This window comes from Desmodus rotundus, chromosome 3 (assembly GCF_022682495.2).
Source record: "Desmodus rotundus isolate HL8 chromosome 3, HLdesRot8A.1, whole genome shotgun sequence".
In the NCBI taxonomy this organism is placed as follows: Eukaryota; Metazoa; Chordata; class Mammalia; order Chiroptera; family Phyllostomidae; genus Desmodus; species Desmodus rotundus.
The window spans coordinates 122455909-122474691 of NC_071389.1; the positions used below are offsets into that span (position 1 = coordinate 122455909).

Consider the following 18783-nt stretch of genomic DNA (forward strand, 5'->3'; position numbering starts at 1 on the left):
TAATAAATGCTTAACTTGATATCTGGTATTTGGTAGGTACTACTTTGATCTACTTATCCCTTCTAGAGATCTTCAGAAAATATCACCATAAAAAACAGCATGTTTAAGACTTCATTCAAAGCAGTTATAACTAAGGTCCTGCCCGCTCCTTTCATACACATAAAATAAAATTTATCTAAATGAACATTTATTTCATTGACACTATCCTCTGGTCCTCTGTTTTCTTCTTCTTTAAGATTTTATTTATTTACTTTTAGAGAGAGGGGAAGGGAGGGAGCAGGAGAGGGAGAGAAACATCGACTGGTTGCCTCCGGGACCTGGCCTGCAACCCAGGCATGTGTGGTGACCAGGAACTGAAACAGCAACCTTTTGGTCCACGGGACGCCACCTAACCCACTGAGCCACACCAGTCAGGGCACATCCTCTATTTTCTGTTCAGCTTACATTACACATTATTCTTTTATTTGTAAAAGTTTTAAATTCACCTATCCCTCTTTTTTTAAATCTTTCTTTTAGCCAAACCTCAGCTGTAGATAGTACCTACCATATATGTGCTTTGTTTGCATTTATCCGAGCAACAAACACTACTAGAAGCTAGTATCACAAATTCATGATCCCTGACTTCAAACTGATCTTTAAGACTGCTCAGGATTCCTAAGTTTCTTTGGTAGGTTCACTCCAAGTTTCCTGGACTATCTTGCATTTTGACTACTTTATTTAAACTTTTGACTCATGTCACTTCCAAACTTAGAAAATTAAAGCTATAAAACAAAAATTCCTTCAGTCCCCTGTTACTAAACATACCAACATCCACATTCATGCTCATTTCCATCCTTTTTGAAACAAAAGGTGTCTCCATGAATCTATCGCAGTCCAAACCTGAGGTCTATATCCTCCTGCTCCTCACAAATCTCACTATAATCATCATCGCTTCTTTCACTTACTCAGTGACTTTCTCATCAACTGCAGCCTATACTTAAACATGCTCTTGCCTCTCCAACCTAGGAAATACTCTTTTAACAATGTATCTTTAAGCTACCTTAACCATTCATTAGGTCCCTTGGGTAAAAAACAAGTTTCCACACTCTGAAGAAAAGACTTTTGCAGCCATGGTAACAAGTAGCTGAGTTTAACTATACTTAATCAACATTTCAACTCAATGAATATGTTTTTGTAAGCCAACCCTTCATTGCCTTACTCCTAGAAGTCAGCCAACTGAGTCTTCCAATGAAAGTGATTCCAAGTGCCCATCAACTGCCTACCTCCAATATCAACCCACTCCCACCTCTGAAGGTCCACCAGTTCCAGGTCTCTATGGTTCTCCCAATCCCTACACAAATATGATCGGCAGTTTGTTATGCTGGCAGTCGCCGCCTGACCAGCGGTCTTTTCTTACTAAGTCAGGTAGTAATTTCAAGCTTGTCTTATCCTCTGAAATATTCAAAGCTAACCCAGCAAGTTATCGACACTGGCTATCTTCACTCCCTCATCTCCTAATCAAATCACTTGACAAAAATAAATTCACTAATTATTATACCTAAAAGAGGTCAAATCCAACTTTTCTACTTAACAGCACCTGTTGGTGTTAACCATTCTGTCTTTCTTGAACACTTTCCTGTTATTCTGTCCATTTGTTCTAGCTCCTATTTAGGTTCATTCCCTCTACATATCTAAATAATGGGAGTTTTTCAAGACCTAGTTGTAGGCTTCTTCGCTTTCACTCTAGGCAGCCCCTTCAACCATTTTCTGAGAGACTAAAGACCAAATACTCTAAGGCATTCATTATATGTATGAATGAACTTTTATGCATCTAGAATTGTACTAGCTAGTTTCCATCTTTGAGAAATGTGAAAAAACCCCATTGAGAAAGCCTGCTCTGTAACGTCTCCACAGGCCTTCTTATCCATGTTCTGGTTTCAATTACTATCTCTATACCAACCAATCAAATTTTTATCTGTAGCTTAGGCTTCTCTGAACTCCAGGGACAAAGAGATATTCATGATTGTCACTATACTAGTATGTTACAAAGGTATCTAAATTCATTAGGTCCAAAGATAATAGTAAATTCAATCTTTCCCCTAAACCCTATATTCTGTCAGTCTTCTTCTTTTTATCTCAAATTTCTCTAGAATGAAATTTCCCTGGAAATGAGGACCCTTTATTTCTTTTTGTCACCATATACTTAGTGCCTAAAGGCTGACTGGCAATAGGTTGTAATAAAAAAAATTTAATAAACTAGTGGCTGCCAATGGAAAAATATATTTGGAAATTATGAAAAATACTTTCTGGCATATAGTAATTATTCAAGAAAATATTAAAGATTGTTATTGTCTTCAATAATTTAAAAGAAGGGCGTCTGAACTATTATGAGTAAGAACGGAGGGAGGGCACAGTCTGAAATTTACAAAGAGAGAGACTTCAGAAAAACAGCATGACTTTCAGAGTTCTTTGACCACAGTGAGGAGTATTTTGGGGAGTAGTGAAAATCTTGCTAACGAGAATGAAAGAGCTAGGTATTTCCAGCTGCGTATCTCTGACGACACTCTTCTCTGTATCCCCCCCAAAAGTACACAATATGGTCCAGTTCTTCAAAAAGTGTATAAACAAGTTGGGTAAAAAGGTAAAAAATAGAATAAAATGATGCCAAAAGAGATACCTCATGATTTCAGAGTTTCTAACAAATTAAGAAATTTCATAATCAGTTTTTATTTTACATGCTGAATATATGTCAAATTATGGGTGCATTACAAATTCTGATATGTAATTTTAGGAATAACCTAAAGTAAGTGCATAAATTAGTGATGTTGAAAAAATATTTTGCTTCTAAAAAGATGTTTTTGATGAATTAAAAGCAGTCTCTTAATGGATCAATGGAAAGTAATATCATCTGAAAAATGAAGAAAGCTTCTTACCATTAAAACAGTTTTGGAGGAATTACCAGGGTATCTGAGACCGAATACTCCCAAAGCCCCCAAAAAACAAAAGAAAGTAAATGTGGCAACATTTCGAATGTCTAGAAATGACTCTATAAGTGGTATTGTTCCCATGGTCCAATCACAGCAGAGCTCTGAGGGATTTAACAAAAGCCAAGCATTCACAGGAAGGAGGTAGTTAAAAGTTAGCTGTCTTGTTGGAGTTGGGCTTACAGCAGCTGGGTTGTCAAACCTGTGTAAAGAATGAAAAAAAATTATTTAAACTAAAATACTTTCTTAACATAAACTTAGAATATAACTAAAGTACTGAATGACATAATAATAAAAGCAATATTTTATATTTTTGTCATTAAACAGAAGACATATTTTTTATGAACACCTCGGATTCCTGCCAGAGTTTAAAGTGTCTAATCTTTATGAAATGTCTAGATGAGAGAAGCAGTAGTTATGAAAAGCTGATTGAAGGGCAAGCAGGTTATCTGTTTCTAGCTTTTTATAAGAATAATCCAGTAATGCCTGCTACAATATTATGACACTCTGCTGAAATGCTTTCATTAAATTATGACCTTCTGATTAAAAGTAGTAAGAAAAGTTGGGTAAGAATCAATGTTGTACGTTATGTATGAATCCTCCTAAGAACACTAACCAATGTTTTTCTAAATGAGAACTTTCTTTCAGCACTAAATGCCAATAAAAATTATGCTTCCTAGAAAAAAATTACTGTGTGTTTCTCTTGTCACAGAGAAAACTATTTCACTTATGAGCTTTTCTTCTTTGTATAGACTTCTAGGAAGCTAAAAACCAAATTTTCAGCACAGAATACTAACTATATAGACCTATGTAATATGTTATACAAGGGGGAACCCCCCAAAATGGAATTTTTAAAAAACTGTGTATTTATCTTTACATGTTTAAACTTCAACCACCTTCAAAGTACTCTCTATTTGATGCAATACAACTATACAGACATTTTTTCCACTGCTCAAAACATTTTTGAACTCGCTGATTTTGATGCCTTTTAGTGCTTCGGCCTTTTTTTGTTTCACCTCTTCCATATCGGCAAAATGATCCACTTTGAGGACTTTTTTTATCCAGGTAAGATGAGGTGAATGGGGGTGGGGTGGGGCACAGGTATCATGCCTTTATCATCAAAAACTGCTGAACACTCAGCACAGTATGGGCAGGTGCGCTTGTCAATCACCCATCATGAAAGGGGCAAACATGGTGAAAGAGTCTCCAAAACAAATTCCCTGAAGCCAACACAGCCTCTCACAACAACGCCAGTTAGTGCACTGACACAGATGGGCTCCTAGAACACTCACCTGGCGGGGGAAGCCTGTGCTACATGGGGCCCGCCCTCCAGAAGATAATTCCCACCCTCAAGAAGATAATATTTTTGGTCCCCCCTCCTATGTTTCTACTTTTCCTCCTAGTATATATTAATATAAGCTTATATCCTAGTTTACACTTTCCAAGGTTATGATGTATTTAATGTACATTTCATTACTTTAGTCCATTTCCTGAAAACTAAGTCAAATCATTGTTTTAAAATACATTTCAAAATAACTTCGAAAAACCAAGATGGTGGCATAGATAGACACGCTGTGCCTCCTCGCAAAACCAAAAGAAAGACAACAACAATTTAAAAACAAAGAACAACCAGAACTGACAGAAAATCGAACCACATGGAAGTCCAACAACCAAGGAGATAAAGAAGAAACCTTCGTTCAGACCAGTAGGAGGGGCAGAGATGGGCAGCTGGGGTGGATGGGACTCATGGCAATGCGGCCGGACCCAGAGACTGACGGATTGTGGGACAAACAGGGCAGGCGGTGCGACCACTAGCAGACCCCACGGCCCCACATTCACGCACAGATAAATCGGGAGGGCCTGCAGGGGAGCGAAGCAGACCGCACAACCCAGGGCTCCAGCGCCGGGAAATAAAGCCTCAAACCTCTGATTGAAAACACCTGTGGGGGTTGAGGCAGCAGCAGGAGGAACTCCCAGCCTCACAGGAGAGTTCATTGGAGAGACCCACAGGGGCCTAGAATGTGCACAAGCCCACTCACTTGGGAACCAGCACCAGAGGGGCCCAATTTGATTGTGGGTAGCGGAGGGAGTGACTGAAATCTGGCAGAGAGTGGAGCAAGCACCATTGCTCCCTCGCGGCCCCTCCCCCACGTGCAGCCAGGAGCATTACCCTGCCCTGGTGAACACCTAAGGCTCCGCCCCTTTAAGTAACAGACGCGCCAAGACAAAAAGAAGAAAGGCCCAAATGAAAGAACAGATCAAAGCCCCAGAAATAATTCAACTAAGCAATGAAGAGATAGCCAACCTATCAGATGCACAGTTCAAAACACTGGTAATTAGGATGCTCAAAGAATTGGTTGAATTTGGTTGCAAATTAGATGAAAAAATGAAGGCTATGCTAAGTGAAATAAAGGAAAATGTACAGAGAACCAACAGTGACAGGAAGGAAACCGGGATTCAAATCAATGGTGTGGACCAGAAGGAAGAAAGAAACATCCAACCAGAAAAGAATGAAGAAACGAGAATTAAAAAAAATGAGGAGATGCTTACAAACCTCCAGGACATCTTTAAACGTTCCAACATCCAAATCACAGAGGCAGCAGAAGGAGAAGAGGAAGAGCAAGAAATTGAAAACTTATTTGAAAAATTAATGAAGGAAAACTCCCCCAATCTGGCAAAGGAAATAATTTCCAGGAAGTTCAGGAAGCTCAGAGAGTCCCAAAGAAGTTGGACCCAAGGAGGAACACACCCAGGCACATCATAATTATATTAGCCAAGATTAAAGATAAGGAGAGAATCTTAAAAGTAGCAAGAGAAAAGGAGACAGTTACCTACAAAGGAATTTTTATAAGACTATCAGCTGATTTTTTAAAAGAAACCTTGCAAGCATGAAGGGGCTGGAAAGAAGTATTCAAAGTCATGAAAGGCAAGGACCTACATCCAAGATCCAGGAAAGCTATCATTTAGAAGGAAGGGCAGATAAAGTGCTTCCCAGATAAGATGAAGTTAAATGAGTTCATCATCACCAAACCCTTATATGAAATGTTAAAGGGACTTATTTAAGAAAAAAAAAATATGAACAATAAAATGACAACACAAACATCAACAACTGAACCTAAGACAAAAACAAAAACAAAAACAAACTAAGCAAACAACTACAACAGGAACAGAATCACAGAAATGGAGATCACCTGCAGGGTTATCAGTGGGGGAGTGGGTGGGGGGAGAGGGGGAAAGATACAGAGAAATAGCATAAATGGTAGGTAGAAGATAGACAGGGGGAGGTTAAGAATAGCATAGGAAATGTAGAAGTCAAAGAACTTGTATGTATGACCTGTGGACATGAACTAAATGGGGGGAATACAGGTGGGAGGGGGTGTGCACGGCAGAGGGGAATAAAGGGGGGGAAATGGGACAACTGTAATAGCATAATCAATAAAATATATTAAAAAAAAGACACATAATATGACCAAACAGAAAATAAAGACCCAATTGTATGAAGTTTACAAAAAAAACACTTTAAATATAAAAATATAGACAGATAAAATGTGACAGGATGGAAAAAGAAAAACTGCATAACACCAACTACATTAATATGGTTTCAGTGGCTAAATTAGTATAGACAATGCAAATTTCAGAGTAAAGACTATTATTTGGGATACAGAAGTTCATTTAATAATGATACACAGATCAATTCACCAGGAGGAAATTACAATCCAAAATGTTTATGCACATATTAATAGAGCTTTTTAACACAAAAGCAAAAAAAACCCCAAAAAACGATTCTACTTAAAGGAAAGAGAGAATTCTATAATTACAGTCTGAGATTTCAACATCCTTTTCTCAATAATTAATGGAATGAGTAGAAAAAAATCACTAAGTGTACAGAAGACTTAATGCTTAACCAATTTGAGGGTCCTAATATCTTGACTATGGTGGTTTCATGAGTGTATACATATCTCAAAATTTATTAATTTGTACATTTTTAGTATATGCAGGCTCTTAAAAATATTAATTATAACTCAATCAAGCTGTTAAAAAACCTCAATATAAAGTAAAGACTTTTTGTAACATTTACAATCATTTAAAATCCAAAGTTAATTTAAAAAGGATTGAAAAACAGTAATAAAAAACAAAACAGAAATTCATACCTGGTGAATACTGGAAGTTGGGACTGAATAACCTGGACTCTAACCACAACAAGTAATAGTGTACTGAACATCAAAACAATGAGTTTTATTAACGTCTGCAGCATAGAAAATGGAATACTACCCTTTCCACGGAGAAATTGTCCAACAGTAGTACATAATAAGGGCAAAGTATACTGGAAAAGAAAAAAAAGTTTAAAATAAATAACCATATACTACAATGTTTTCAACAATGTAGTACTTTTTAAATGCGAGAGTTGATACAAATTGACTATAATTATAAAATCAATATGGAACAATTTGTGTAACTTATAATGAATAAAACTGAACCCAGTAACCTTAGCCAATAATTTATATCGTAAAATATTCCAACTTGGCTAACAATTCCATTACTGAAACTTAAAAAGGAGCTTTTAAAAAGCGGAAGGTATTCTAAAATGTTAAGTAATTTGCAGTGAGCATGAGATAAAGCATGCGTGTTTCTTGCAAAATTTTGGTATTATTATTGGCAATCAGACTGACTTACATAATTATACATTTTGAAAATAAGTTTATTATAATCAGATTCAAACAGGATAAATGATACATCAAAAAATTTATATTTATTCTTACCCTCTGGGCAATAAATACTTCATACACACAGCAAATTCCCACAACTGTTATTCCTTGTTCTTTACACAATGTTGCAACAGCCACTAAAAACACTGTCAATGCAATTGCAGTCCACACTACAATTTAAGAAAAGAAAAATATAGAACTACACAAAATAATTTTTAACACCACAAAAGGATATTTTAAGTTAGACAACTATTAGACATTACTAAAGAACTTTACTTGTGATTCTCTAATATATTCACATTTATGCTATTTCCCAGTGACTTATACTTTATATATTTTAAAATGTATTTAAGTAGTTCTGGCTGGTGTGGCTCAGTGGATTGAGTGTCAGACTGTGAACCAAAGGGTCACCAGTTCGATTCCCAGTCAGGGCACAAGCCTGGGTTGTGGGCCAGGTCCCCAGTAGGGGGCGCTCGAGAGGTAACCAGCATTGATGTCTCTCTCTTGCTCTCCCTTCCTTCCCCTCTCTCTAAAAATAAATAAATAAAATATTAACTTCAATGTCTCTGGTTATATTTTGTTTGCTTTTTTCTTTTGTTGATTATGTTCCAGGTAAAGGTGAGATCATATGGTATTTGTCCCTCACCACCTGGCTTATTTCACTTAGCACAATGCTCTCCTAACAATAACCAGAGGGGAGTAGGGAGGGGATAGTGGGGAGAGGGGTTTACAGGAGCTACTATAAAGGACACATGGACAAAATCAAGGGGGAGGGTCGAGGCGGGGGAGGGAGGTGGGGTTGGCTGGGGTGGGGTGGAGGGATGGGGAGAAAATGCAGACAACTGTAATTGAATAAGAATAAAAATTTTAAAAACTACATTAGAAAAAACCAAAAAAACTCTATAAAATGTATTTAAATAATTTAAGTAATTTATGCTTGCATATTAAAAACAAAACATTAAGATGTATAATGTAAGCTAAAAAAATTTTTGTGCAAGATTGTCTAACCAAATACTAACTTTTGAAACAAATGTAGGGTGGCCAATTTGCAGAAGAGAAACTTAAACTCACAAGCTTGAATGTCATGAGTAATGAACTATCAATTTGAAATAAAGACAAATACCTAAAATTAACACACAGATATCAATATACCTAATTTATTAAAAACCTGAAACTGAAAACTACTAGGCAAAGTAAACTACCATTCTTACTTAAAAAAAAGACTAAAAACTGAAAAACTGAAACTGAAACTTAAATGAGCATTTAAATCAATACTATTCTTTTAAAATTTCACAACAGAATATTCATAAGTTCTATTTAAATGAAAAACCTACTTTATCAACTTGAACTAAATGGTACTACTTAGTAGTAATTAATTAAAGAACAATGACTTGTGTGTGTAATTCTGGATCTACTCCCAGCTTGCTTTGTGACTTTGGGCAACTGTTCTGAGCTTCAGTTTTCTTATCGGAAAATGTGACCTCCATTTGTTTTCCAGTTTAAAAAAAAATGCTAATATGATTTAAAAGGTGCAAACTGACCAGGGTAGGCCACATGATAGGGACTCAATAAATAGCTGAACTATGATCAAAACATAATAAAAGCCATACTCTAACAGGCTTTTAACTTTGACTAATAATATAATTCACAGCCTTCAGAGGTGTTACTCATTTATAGAAAGACAACTGAAATATTGGTAATTGTATCATTTACAGGTAATAGCAGATGGAACTAAGAATGACCCTACAACTCCTATATCCTAGGGCAATTAAAAAAATAGATTATGTATCATAGAGAATCTGTTAATCACGATGAAATATAAACTACATGCGAGAAATTTTAATATTAACAATGTTGCATACTTTTGTATGTCCACACATGCTAAAGTAGTACAATACATAATGGCATATTTTTGAGAAGCAGCACTAAAGTAGATAAAAATTGCCTGATTAAGTTTTACAGCTATTGAAAAAAAATTAAATGTTAAGACATTTACCTATGGAATTATTCCGTCCTTTTGATTTGGTATATGACAAAAATGCAGCTAGAAAAAAGATAGATGACAAAAGTTCTGCTCTTCCTACCACACCCGTTACCTAGAAATGGACAGGAGGGGACATCATATTAATGAGGAACATCTTGAAAATTTTAACTGTACAGAATAGCAACAGCGCTTTAATGAGAAACTAAACTCCCGTAACTTTTCAAGTGCACATTTCTTTCTCAGACATTCTTTGAGTGCCCTCATGTGGTGAATTTGTGTATCTTCCATAAAAATAAATTTATTAGTGACTCTTTAAAGTTCTTTTAGTTAATACTATTATGACATAATTATGGACAGACAGGAAGTTACAAAAATAGTAGAGAGATCCCATGTATCCCTTACCCAGCTTCCCCCAATGGTAACATCTTACATAATTATAGTTCAATATGTAATGTAGTTCTTAATCCAAAAATGAAAAAAAAGAAAAAAGCTAAGTACTTCTTAAACATTTTCTTAAAATACTAGTGTTCTTAAAACACAAAAGTATCAGAAATTCATTGTTTATCTTATAATAAACCTGCAAATTAGAGTTTAAATAATAAGCTTTAAATAGTCCTAAAAATTCTAAAAATTTAAATATAAAACACAAAACCTCTCCCTTTCAAGTATTCTGAACTCACTGTAAAATTTGAAACAACCTATCTTGGTAAATGTGTGGAAAAATGCTAGACACCAAAAGGTTCAAGACAGTGGGAGACACAACTCAACTCTCCTGCAACACACACCCCCACACTTTAAACATAAGCAAATAGTAAAACTGTATTCATTACATTACTAATTTTGAGCGATTTTATCTCATGTTCTTGATAATAGATGTTTATATTTCAAAAAATATTTTAAATTTTAAAATTTTACATAACAGAAAGTTAAGATTCTGTGCACCGGGGTGTCTGGACTTATTACAGTAATTTAAGAGTTTATAATAAAATCATGGTTAAATATTATTCTTAAATACATATACTATGATAGTCATTGTGTAGGTTTTATAAAAAAATAACAAAACAAACTTTAATTTACAGTTTTACTTACTGCTTCAGTATGTATTGGGTGTACTGCAAAGAGTAAAGAAGCAATCACACTGCTTCTGTTGTCCAGAAAAAGTTTGCAGACTTTAAGAAATAGCACGCTGACCACAGCATGAAAAATCGTATTCAGGAGATGATATGACATAGGTTTCAGTTCACTAAACAGATAATTTAAGCGAAATGTCAACACTGTTAAGGGGCGATAAGACTTATGGCTTCTCTCCTAAAAGGAAAAAACAACCATTGATTACTAAAGTACTTTGTTTGGTCTTTGGAGGGAGGTATATAAACTAATCATCGCATTTATTAACGAAAGTATCACATTTGGCTGAAAAATAACAATAAAATAATGAAATGTCCCTCGAATAACACAAAGATAAAAGATAATTTGTGATTCCTATTTCCTTAATCCCCAAATGAGGCAATTTCCGCTCTGATATATAGTGGTCACAGAAGTAACAGTAGAGGAAAAACATAAAATCCTCTTTAATCCAAAGATCTTTTAAAAAGTAGAAAAACAGTGGTACTAATCAAGTTTGAGCACAGGATTATCTCCAAAGCCTGCTCCCCAATCTATTATCTACGCAAGCATTCATATAACTGCTGGCTAGACTTTTAGAAGGAAATACAAGAATGGAATGCTTACCACTGCAGTTTAAAGAATAATGGCTCAAAAAGTACTGTCTAGTTGTTTTATGAAAAAGATGTCCATGAGGTATAAACCTGAATACATTAAACTGAAAATCTCCAAATACTACACAGAGTAATACAAGAGCAAAAACTTTCTTAGAATAGGAGAACAGACACCTTTGCTATGATAGTCTCCATTAACAATAAATTAAATTTTATATGAAGTACTAATTTTTTTTATAAACTAGAAGTTACATTTAACCAGAAATAGTTTTACTCTAAGACAAAAATCAAATCAGGTTTAAGAATAAAACACACAAATGAAAAATATATAAAATATAATCTTAGTTATTTCTTATAATTTTAGAACATTTTTAAAAATCCTCACTGGAGGATACGTTTACTGATTTTGGGGAGGGGGGAGAGAGACATTGATTAGATGCTCCCCCCATACACACCCTGACCAGGGATCGAACTCACAACCTTGGTATGTGCCCTAACTGGGAACTGAACCTGCAACCTTTTGGTGTACAGGATGATGCTTCAACCAAATGAGTCACCTGGCCAAGGCAATTTCTTGTAATTCTATACAAGGAATGCACACTCAGCCTCTTTGCTCTCCTACTGCTTACCAGAGTTGGGCAGACTTCAGCCTGTTCATCCCTACTACAGAACACAGGGAAGCATAAGCAACACACACTCTGAAATCAGGAACATTTTAATATCTGTTTGTATTAACAATACACATAGCAGGAGTGAGGTCTACCTAGAATGTTCTTTCCTGTTTGGTGAATTCCTATACATCCTTTCGTTTCAGCTTAGGCATACAACATTGTTTTTAAAGCACAAATCATACTGAATTGCCATGATTTCTACCAGAAAGCAAAAACAGACTCTAGAAACACTGTGAATGCCTAAAATACTATCGTGGTTCTGTGAGAACGTATTTGCAAGTTGAAAAGATGAAGTAAGAAAGTGATAGGGTATAGGCATTTTTAATTGCAGAATAAACAATTGTTTTATTAGGTCTATTAGGTATATATATGCCATAGGTAATAAAAACTAAAATATAGATTAATTATTAATATAACTAATTATTTACATAATTTGTCAATAATCCATTTAAGATTCCACTGTCGTTGATATTCATCAGCTTAGATATCAAATTTACTCTGTGGAAATATAGTAAAACAGCTAGTTCCATTAAAACAAGACAATTCAGATCATTATTACATTCACGTATATTAAAGAAATAATTACTCATGGTATTGGTTGACAACAGAAACGTAAGCACAAGTATAAAGAGAAAATAAGCTCACAGTTCCCTGTTAATGTGACTCTCCATATATGGAAGCAAAACATAGTGACGGGATATCTGCAGAAGTTCCCTAACCCAGTATTTCATAGGCCAAATGCCAGAAGAGTGTGGCTTGTTATAGGTCGGTGGTTCTCAACCAGGGCTGTACCAATCACCTGGATAACTTACACATGTTCTTCCCGCCCCCCGCCCCCACCAAATCCCACAAAAACAAGAAAGAGAACACACAGACAAAACAGAATGAAAAATATTGATGCCAGCATCCTAATACGAGATAATTGTAATTAGTAGGCTTGGGTAGAGCCTTGGTAATTTATTTTTTTAAAGTGCCCCAGGCAGATTCTATGTGCAGCCAGGGTCGAAATACAAGAAAACATCAATAAACAGAGTATTACACATCTAAAGAACGGGCTTACGAAAGAAATTATTCTAAACAATGGGAGGACCAGAGGAGACTAAAGATTCCCTAATGTGGTAGTATCCATATAGATCAAGGAGAATGTCCTAAGTCCAAAATGTGTCTGCAAGATCTACATTTGCACAAATATCATCACAAAGATCTGTGCCTTTGCGAGCTTCGAGGCTATCATTACTTGATAAAATCAACCGTTAGGTCCTATGAAAGTGCTAATTCCAGGCTTGTCAAGAAACCTTATGACACTTATATACCAAGTAGTGGCACATTTCCCTACTGGGAGAGAACATGCCTATCGGAAAATATGAGGAAGTTGTCCTGGTCAGTGTAGCTCGGTTGGAGCACCATCCTGCAGGCCAAAAAGTCTTAGGTTCAATTCACAGTCAGGGCACATACCTAGGTTGCAGGTTTGGTCCTCTGTCGAGGTTTGTACAGGAGACAGCCAATCAATATTTCTTTCCCCCTCTCTCTAAAAACCAATAAGCATGTCCTTGGGTAAGGATTAAAACAAAAAAAATAGGAGGAAGCAGCACTCCTCACTATAAATTGTTATTCTAATTTGTTCATATATTCCACCTGAGTTTATTGCTGCTTAGCGTGTTCTCATAGGTGCTCTGAACAAAATCTTCACAAATTTTCATCTGTGAAGCTGAGAAAAATCACAAATACCATGGTATGATAGTTTTCATGAGCCCTTTAATCTGACCAGCTAAACTTTCAGGTCAAAATCTCAATGTTATGATTAAATCACAAGAGGAACTGCTATCAGATAGGGAATTGGACACATTTCTAAGGGTCTCTGGGGATAAACGGTAAGGTACAAGGGGAAATCAATTGTCTAGAAAAGAGTGTACATTACAATAAAACAAATTTTTCCTTGTTATCAAAAGATTTATTTTTCTCAAGGCTAGAGTTGGGTGAGGACAGGAGGGTTGCAAGAAAATGGTCTGATTATTTATCGAGAAATAATACTTATTATGTGTTCATGAGTAGGGAAATAAAGATCCCATCCCCAGGCCTGTGAAGCTTCCAAATTTGAAGAATGAAGAAATAAGCCACCAATGACGACTGACAAACTATAACTATAAAAGAATGTTATATATTATGTCTCAATAACTATGTGCCAGGTACTGTAAATATATTAATTCATATATTTATACTCAAGGTATTATTGTTTTATAGATTAGGAAACTGATCTGTCATCTAAAAGTTGTATTAGTGCCTGTTGCACATGGCTATTATATAAAAGGACTAAAATTAGAATCCAATCTGTATGACCCCAAACCGGCAAGGATTTAATCTGGGAAAGTAAAATTACCCTCACAAAAATGAAATAACCTTTTGGGTTCTGAATATAAAATCAAATTAATTATTAGGTAAGAGATATGACACATTTAAAATTGTTAATATTATCACTTTTTTTTCTACAGGAAAATTGGCAGTATATGTAGTCACTATGTTTACAAAAGTCTAATTTATTTTAAAGTTATATGTATTTTTAAATGGTTAAATTTATCACAAGTACTCATCTCTTTTGCCTCACTCACAAGAAAGGGAAAAAAAGTCAGTAAGTCAGAAACAGACTTGTATTAATTACACATATTGTTCTCCTAACACATTTGCTTTTCAGACATATATATGTGTGTGTGTGTGTTTGTATATGTGTATATATGTGTGTGTGTGTATATATATATACATACATACATATATATATATTTTTTAAGAAGATTAAACCAAGGTACACAACCAAGGGAAAAGTACTGCTTTAAAAAATATAGTCATATCTTCAACTTCCTACCAATTTTTTTAAAAACATGTTATGTCTCATAAAATTTATCACAATGCTGATAAAAAAAATTAGGAGTAACGAACTGCCAGAATATTTTAAAATCTGAGATTCCTGTAAGTAACATGAAAGTAATTATGAAGGTAATTACTTACCTCAGACATAGGGGTTCCCCAGAAGTCATTCTGAAATAAAGTTTTTAAAGGTGTAGACGGATGTAGGTCTTTATTATCCAGTATTGCTGAAACATCATCAAAAACAAACCCGCAGAAGAGGCTGTTCCAATAGCAGGCAGTAACCACAGCTACTATTAAGGTTACTTCCTTGAGGCTAATATCAGCCATCTTTTCCAAAGCACTTGTACACAAAATCTAGGGGGAGGGGGCGGGAATCATGAAGATAAAATGAAATAAGCAACATGTTTCTTTTTTTTCAAAATAAGTACAATTTTAATAGAAGGGTATTAAGTAAAATAAAGACTGAATGCTAATTATCCCAGAAAATTAAATTTTCAAAGCTCAGCTCAAATGTCACCCATCTTAAAAATCATTAGCTGAAAAAAAAAAAATTAGCTGGTTACCTCTCCATATTCCTAACACAACACAGAACTGATTGCTCCTTCACATGTGTTTTCAAACCTCTATGACAGTCCTTTATTTCACCATTTAATCTTTAGACCTATCTTTCTAGCTAACTACATAGTGAACTTACCAATTATTATCACATAACAGATTAACTGGGAAATGGAGATACACACACACACACAGACACAGACAAGATAACTTTAAAAAACTCACAGGATGTGATCTAACCTTTGTGAGAAACTAAATTAATTTAATCTTTGTGAGAAAACAAAATACTTGATCCAAGATGGAGGCAGAGCAGGTGGAAGTTACATTAACCTCCTCCCAGGACCAAACTGGAATTACAACTAAATTATAGAAAAATCATCCTGAATAACACACTGAACAGTAGCTGCAGAGAGGCCTTATAACCACGGATTTATGGAATAAACCACTTCACCAAAACGAGTCTGGTAAGGAGCATGGAGTCACGGGCAAGCGGGCTGGCTCGGGTCCCAGGGGCAGTAGCTGAAGTCCTGGAGGGATATTTCAGCAGCTGAGGGGTTCCCCCTGAAAAGTGTGGGGTCTAAACACCAAGCTGTGCTCCCCAGCCTGTAACACCAGAAGTGGGAAAGGAACTCAAATAACATTGGCTGTGAAAAAGCAGCGGGGTTTCTGTCTGCCAGCAGGAGACAGCTAGAGATGCAGCCATCCTCTTAAAGTGCCAACACATAAAATTTCATTTGCAGCCACTTACCCTGGGCTCCAGCTGAGGGAGGGCAGAGTGGACTAGAGACACATTAAGGAGAGTCTGGGGTTGGTGGCTCTGGTGAGAGCTGAAGGATCAGCTGCCAGGATCCCTGTGTTGGGTCACTCCATATACTACAGAAGCCATCTTTCTTGGGCAGAACTCTCCCCTCCAAGTGGCACCAGTCTGAGGGGAAGCATTAGCCCCATCCACAGGAGTTACTCTGCCCCACCCTGTAAAGCTTAAGTCCTGCTGCTGAGGAGTAAAGCTGGAGGCAATTTCACTGGTTAAGCCTAACAGAAAGTCTGCAGGAGGAGGCAGATATCTGGGAGTTTTGAAACTTGTATGGTCCTTGCCCAGGCTCACTGCTGTAAAAGCTGACCTTGGTGAAGAGCCTGGTTCTTTCTGCACACACCCAGGCCCAGCAGAGGGGGCCAGAAGATGAGGATTGCTGATCGCTCCAAACAGGTTGCCCAGGGCCAGTCACAGACAGCATCTCACATAGGTCAGCACTTGAGTCTTTCCAGAAATACCTAATACACAGAAACGAACACAAAGAGGCAGCCAAAATGGGAAAACAAAGATACTGGCCCCAAATGAAAGAACAAGAGAATTCTCCTAAAACAGAACTAAATAAAATGGAGGCATGCAATTTATCAGATAGAATTTAGAATAATTATAAGGATGCTCAACAGTATGAAAAAAGACATAGAAACCATACAAATGACCAGTCAGTAAGAATGTAATATTGAAATAAATCATAGACTAGAAGGAATAAACAGTAAGTTAGATGAAGCAGAGGATGGAATCAGCAATTTGGAAGATAAGATAGAAAAAAATACCCAAGTAAAGCATGAAAAAGAAAAACAAATTAAAAAATGAGGAGCATTTAAGGGACCTTTGGGACAACATGAAGCATAACAACATCCACATCATGGAGACAGTATTGCAACAAAAGTTAAAGGGCTTGCTAGGAGGGGGAGGAGGAGGAAGAGGAGAAAAAAAAAGACCCCGAGAAAAGTAGTTAAGAAAATAAATGGCAATAATGTAAATGACTAAAATGCTCCAATCTAAAGGCACAGAGTTGCTGAATGGATAAGATAACAAGACCCATCTATATGCTGTCTCAAGAGATCCATGTCAGAACAAAAGATACACAAAAACTAAAAGGGGATGGAAAAATATATTTCATGCAAATGGAAAAGAAAAAAAAAGTTGGGGTAGCAATATTTATATCTGACCAAAGAGACTTTAAAACCAAAGCTATAGTAAGAGACAAAAAAGGACACTACAAGAAGATAAAGGGAAAAAGAAGATATAAAACCCTAGTATACATTTATGCACCTAACATAGGAGCACCTAAATACGTAAAGCAAATCTTGATGGACATAAAGTGAAAGATCAATAGAAATACAGTCATAGTGGGGAATTTTAACTCCCCACTGACTTCAGTGGGTAGATCTTCAGAAAGAAAATCAACAAGGAAATAACAGCCTTAAATGACACACTAGATCAAACAGATTTAGCACTAAGAGATTGTGGTCAAAGAAATTACAGCATAGGTCATGTGTATCTGAGACATACATTCATTAATAGTATGTGCTCAAATGTGGAGAAAGCACCCAGTAACATCTATAGCCCATAAATTCTGCAAATTCAGCCAATTTCTCTGATGTAAACCAGCTATACATGAGGCCTAAAAATGCTTTCAATTTGGTTTTGTCTATTAATTAAGCATCCATTTCTCAGGAAAACTGGTTCAAGATATAATCGATGTATTTATTTGTATATAGTAAGATTAGATCTAAGTATTATTTGTAATAAAGCAGTTCAAAGTTTCAAGTTTCCATCTTGGCACTTTTTGTGTTTGGCTGAACTAACAAAAATTGACACAAAACATTCTGTGGCTTTTTTCTAATTTGTCTTCTTATTGGACATTTCCTCCATCTTGATTATTTATCCTTCCCCAAAACCCCCCCCCAAAACCAAAAAACAAAAAAACCCCTCTTCATTCATGTCTAATTCATTTTCACTTTCTTCACTGGAAATAACTTGCTCGGTATATGAATCTTCTCAGTGAACTTCCACATAATCTTCACCTTTTAAATCATTTTCATTCTCACATTTGACTCTATCACTCACATCATAAGACTTCAGTAGTATTCGTTGAAGTTACTCAACATCTCATGGTTTATTGAATAGATATATTTTTTCAAGTCATTTTCAATGGAAAATAAAAAAACCCCACAATACAGGCTTAGAAATTCAAAAAAACAAACACAAAAAAACTACACCAACACTGACTTACTAGTACACAGTATATTTCAGATACAATTTACTACTGAATATCACACACCCTTATGAAACACATGTTATAATCAAACTGATGGCTTCAACATTAATCATGTACAAACATACAGCTAGCTACTCATGACCTTGAACCTATGCACCCAATACATGTAACGCTATTTTAAAGAGTTTGCTTGTATCTCTCAGATCAGCTGAGATCTCCGCCAGGGTAAATTGATTATCTTCAGAGCATTTCACCCCAAAGCAGCAGATACACATTCCTTTCAAGTGCACAT

At 35.9% G+C, this 18783-nt stretch overlaps 1 protein-coding gene across 1 annotated transcript in view; it reads right to left on the reverse strand.

Annotated features, from left to right (window-relative positions):
* TMTC3 (transmembrane O-mannosyltransferase targeting cadherins 3) overlaps positions 1 to 18783 on the reverse strand; it is a 68263-nt gene that overhangs the window by 26440 nt on the left and 23040 nt on the right. The window contains exons 2-7 of the mRNA XM_024572434.3: positions 15043 to 15258; positions 10743 to 10961; positions 9666 to 9765; positions 7724 to 7839; positions 7115 to 7287; positions 2913 to 3165 (exon numbers count right to left, since the gene is read on the reverse strand). Coding sequence (XP_024428202.1) covers positions 2913 to 3165; positions 7115 to 7287; positions 7724 to 7839; positions 9666 to 9765; positions 10743 to 10961; positions 15043 to 15231 — 1050 coding nt within the window. The 5' untranslated portion in view covers positions 15232 to 15258. The remainder of the gene's footprint in view (positions 1 to 2912; positions 3166 to 7114; positions 7288 to 7723; positions 7840 to 9665; positions 9766 to 10742; positions 10962 to 15042; positions 15259 to 18783) is intronic.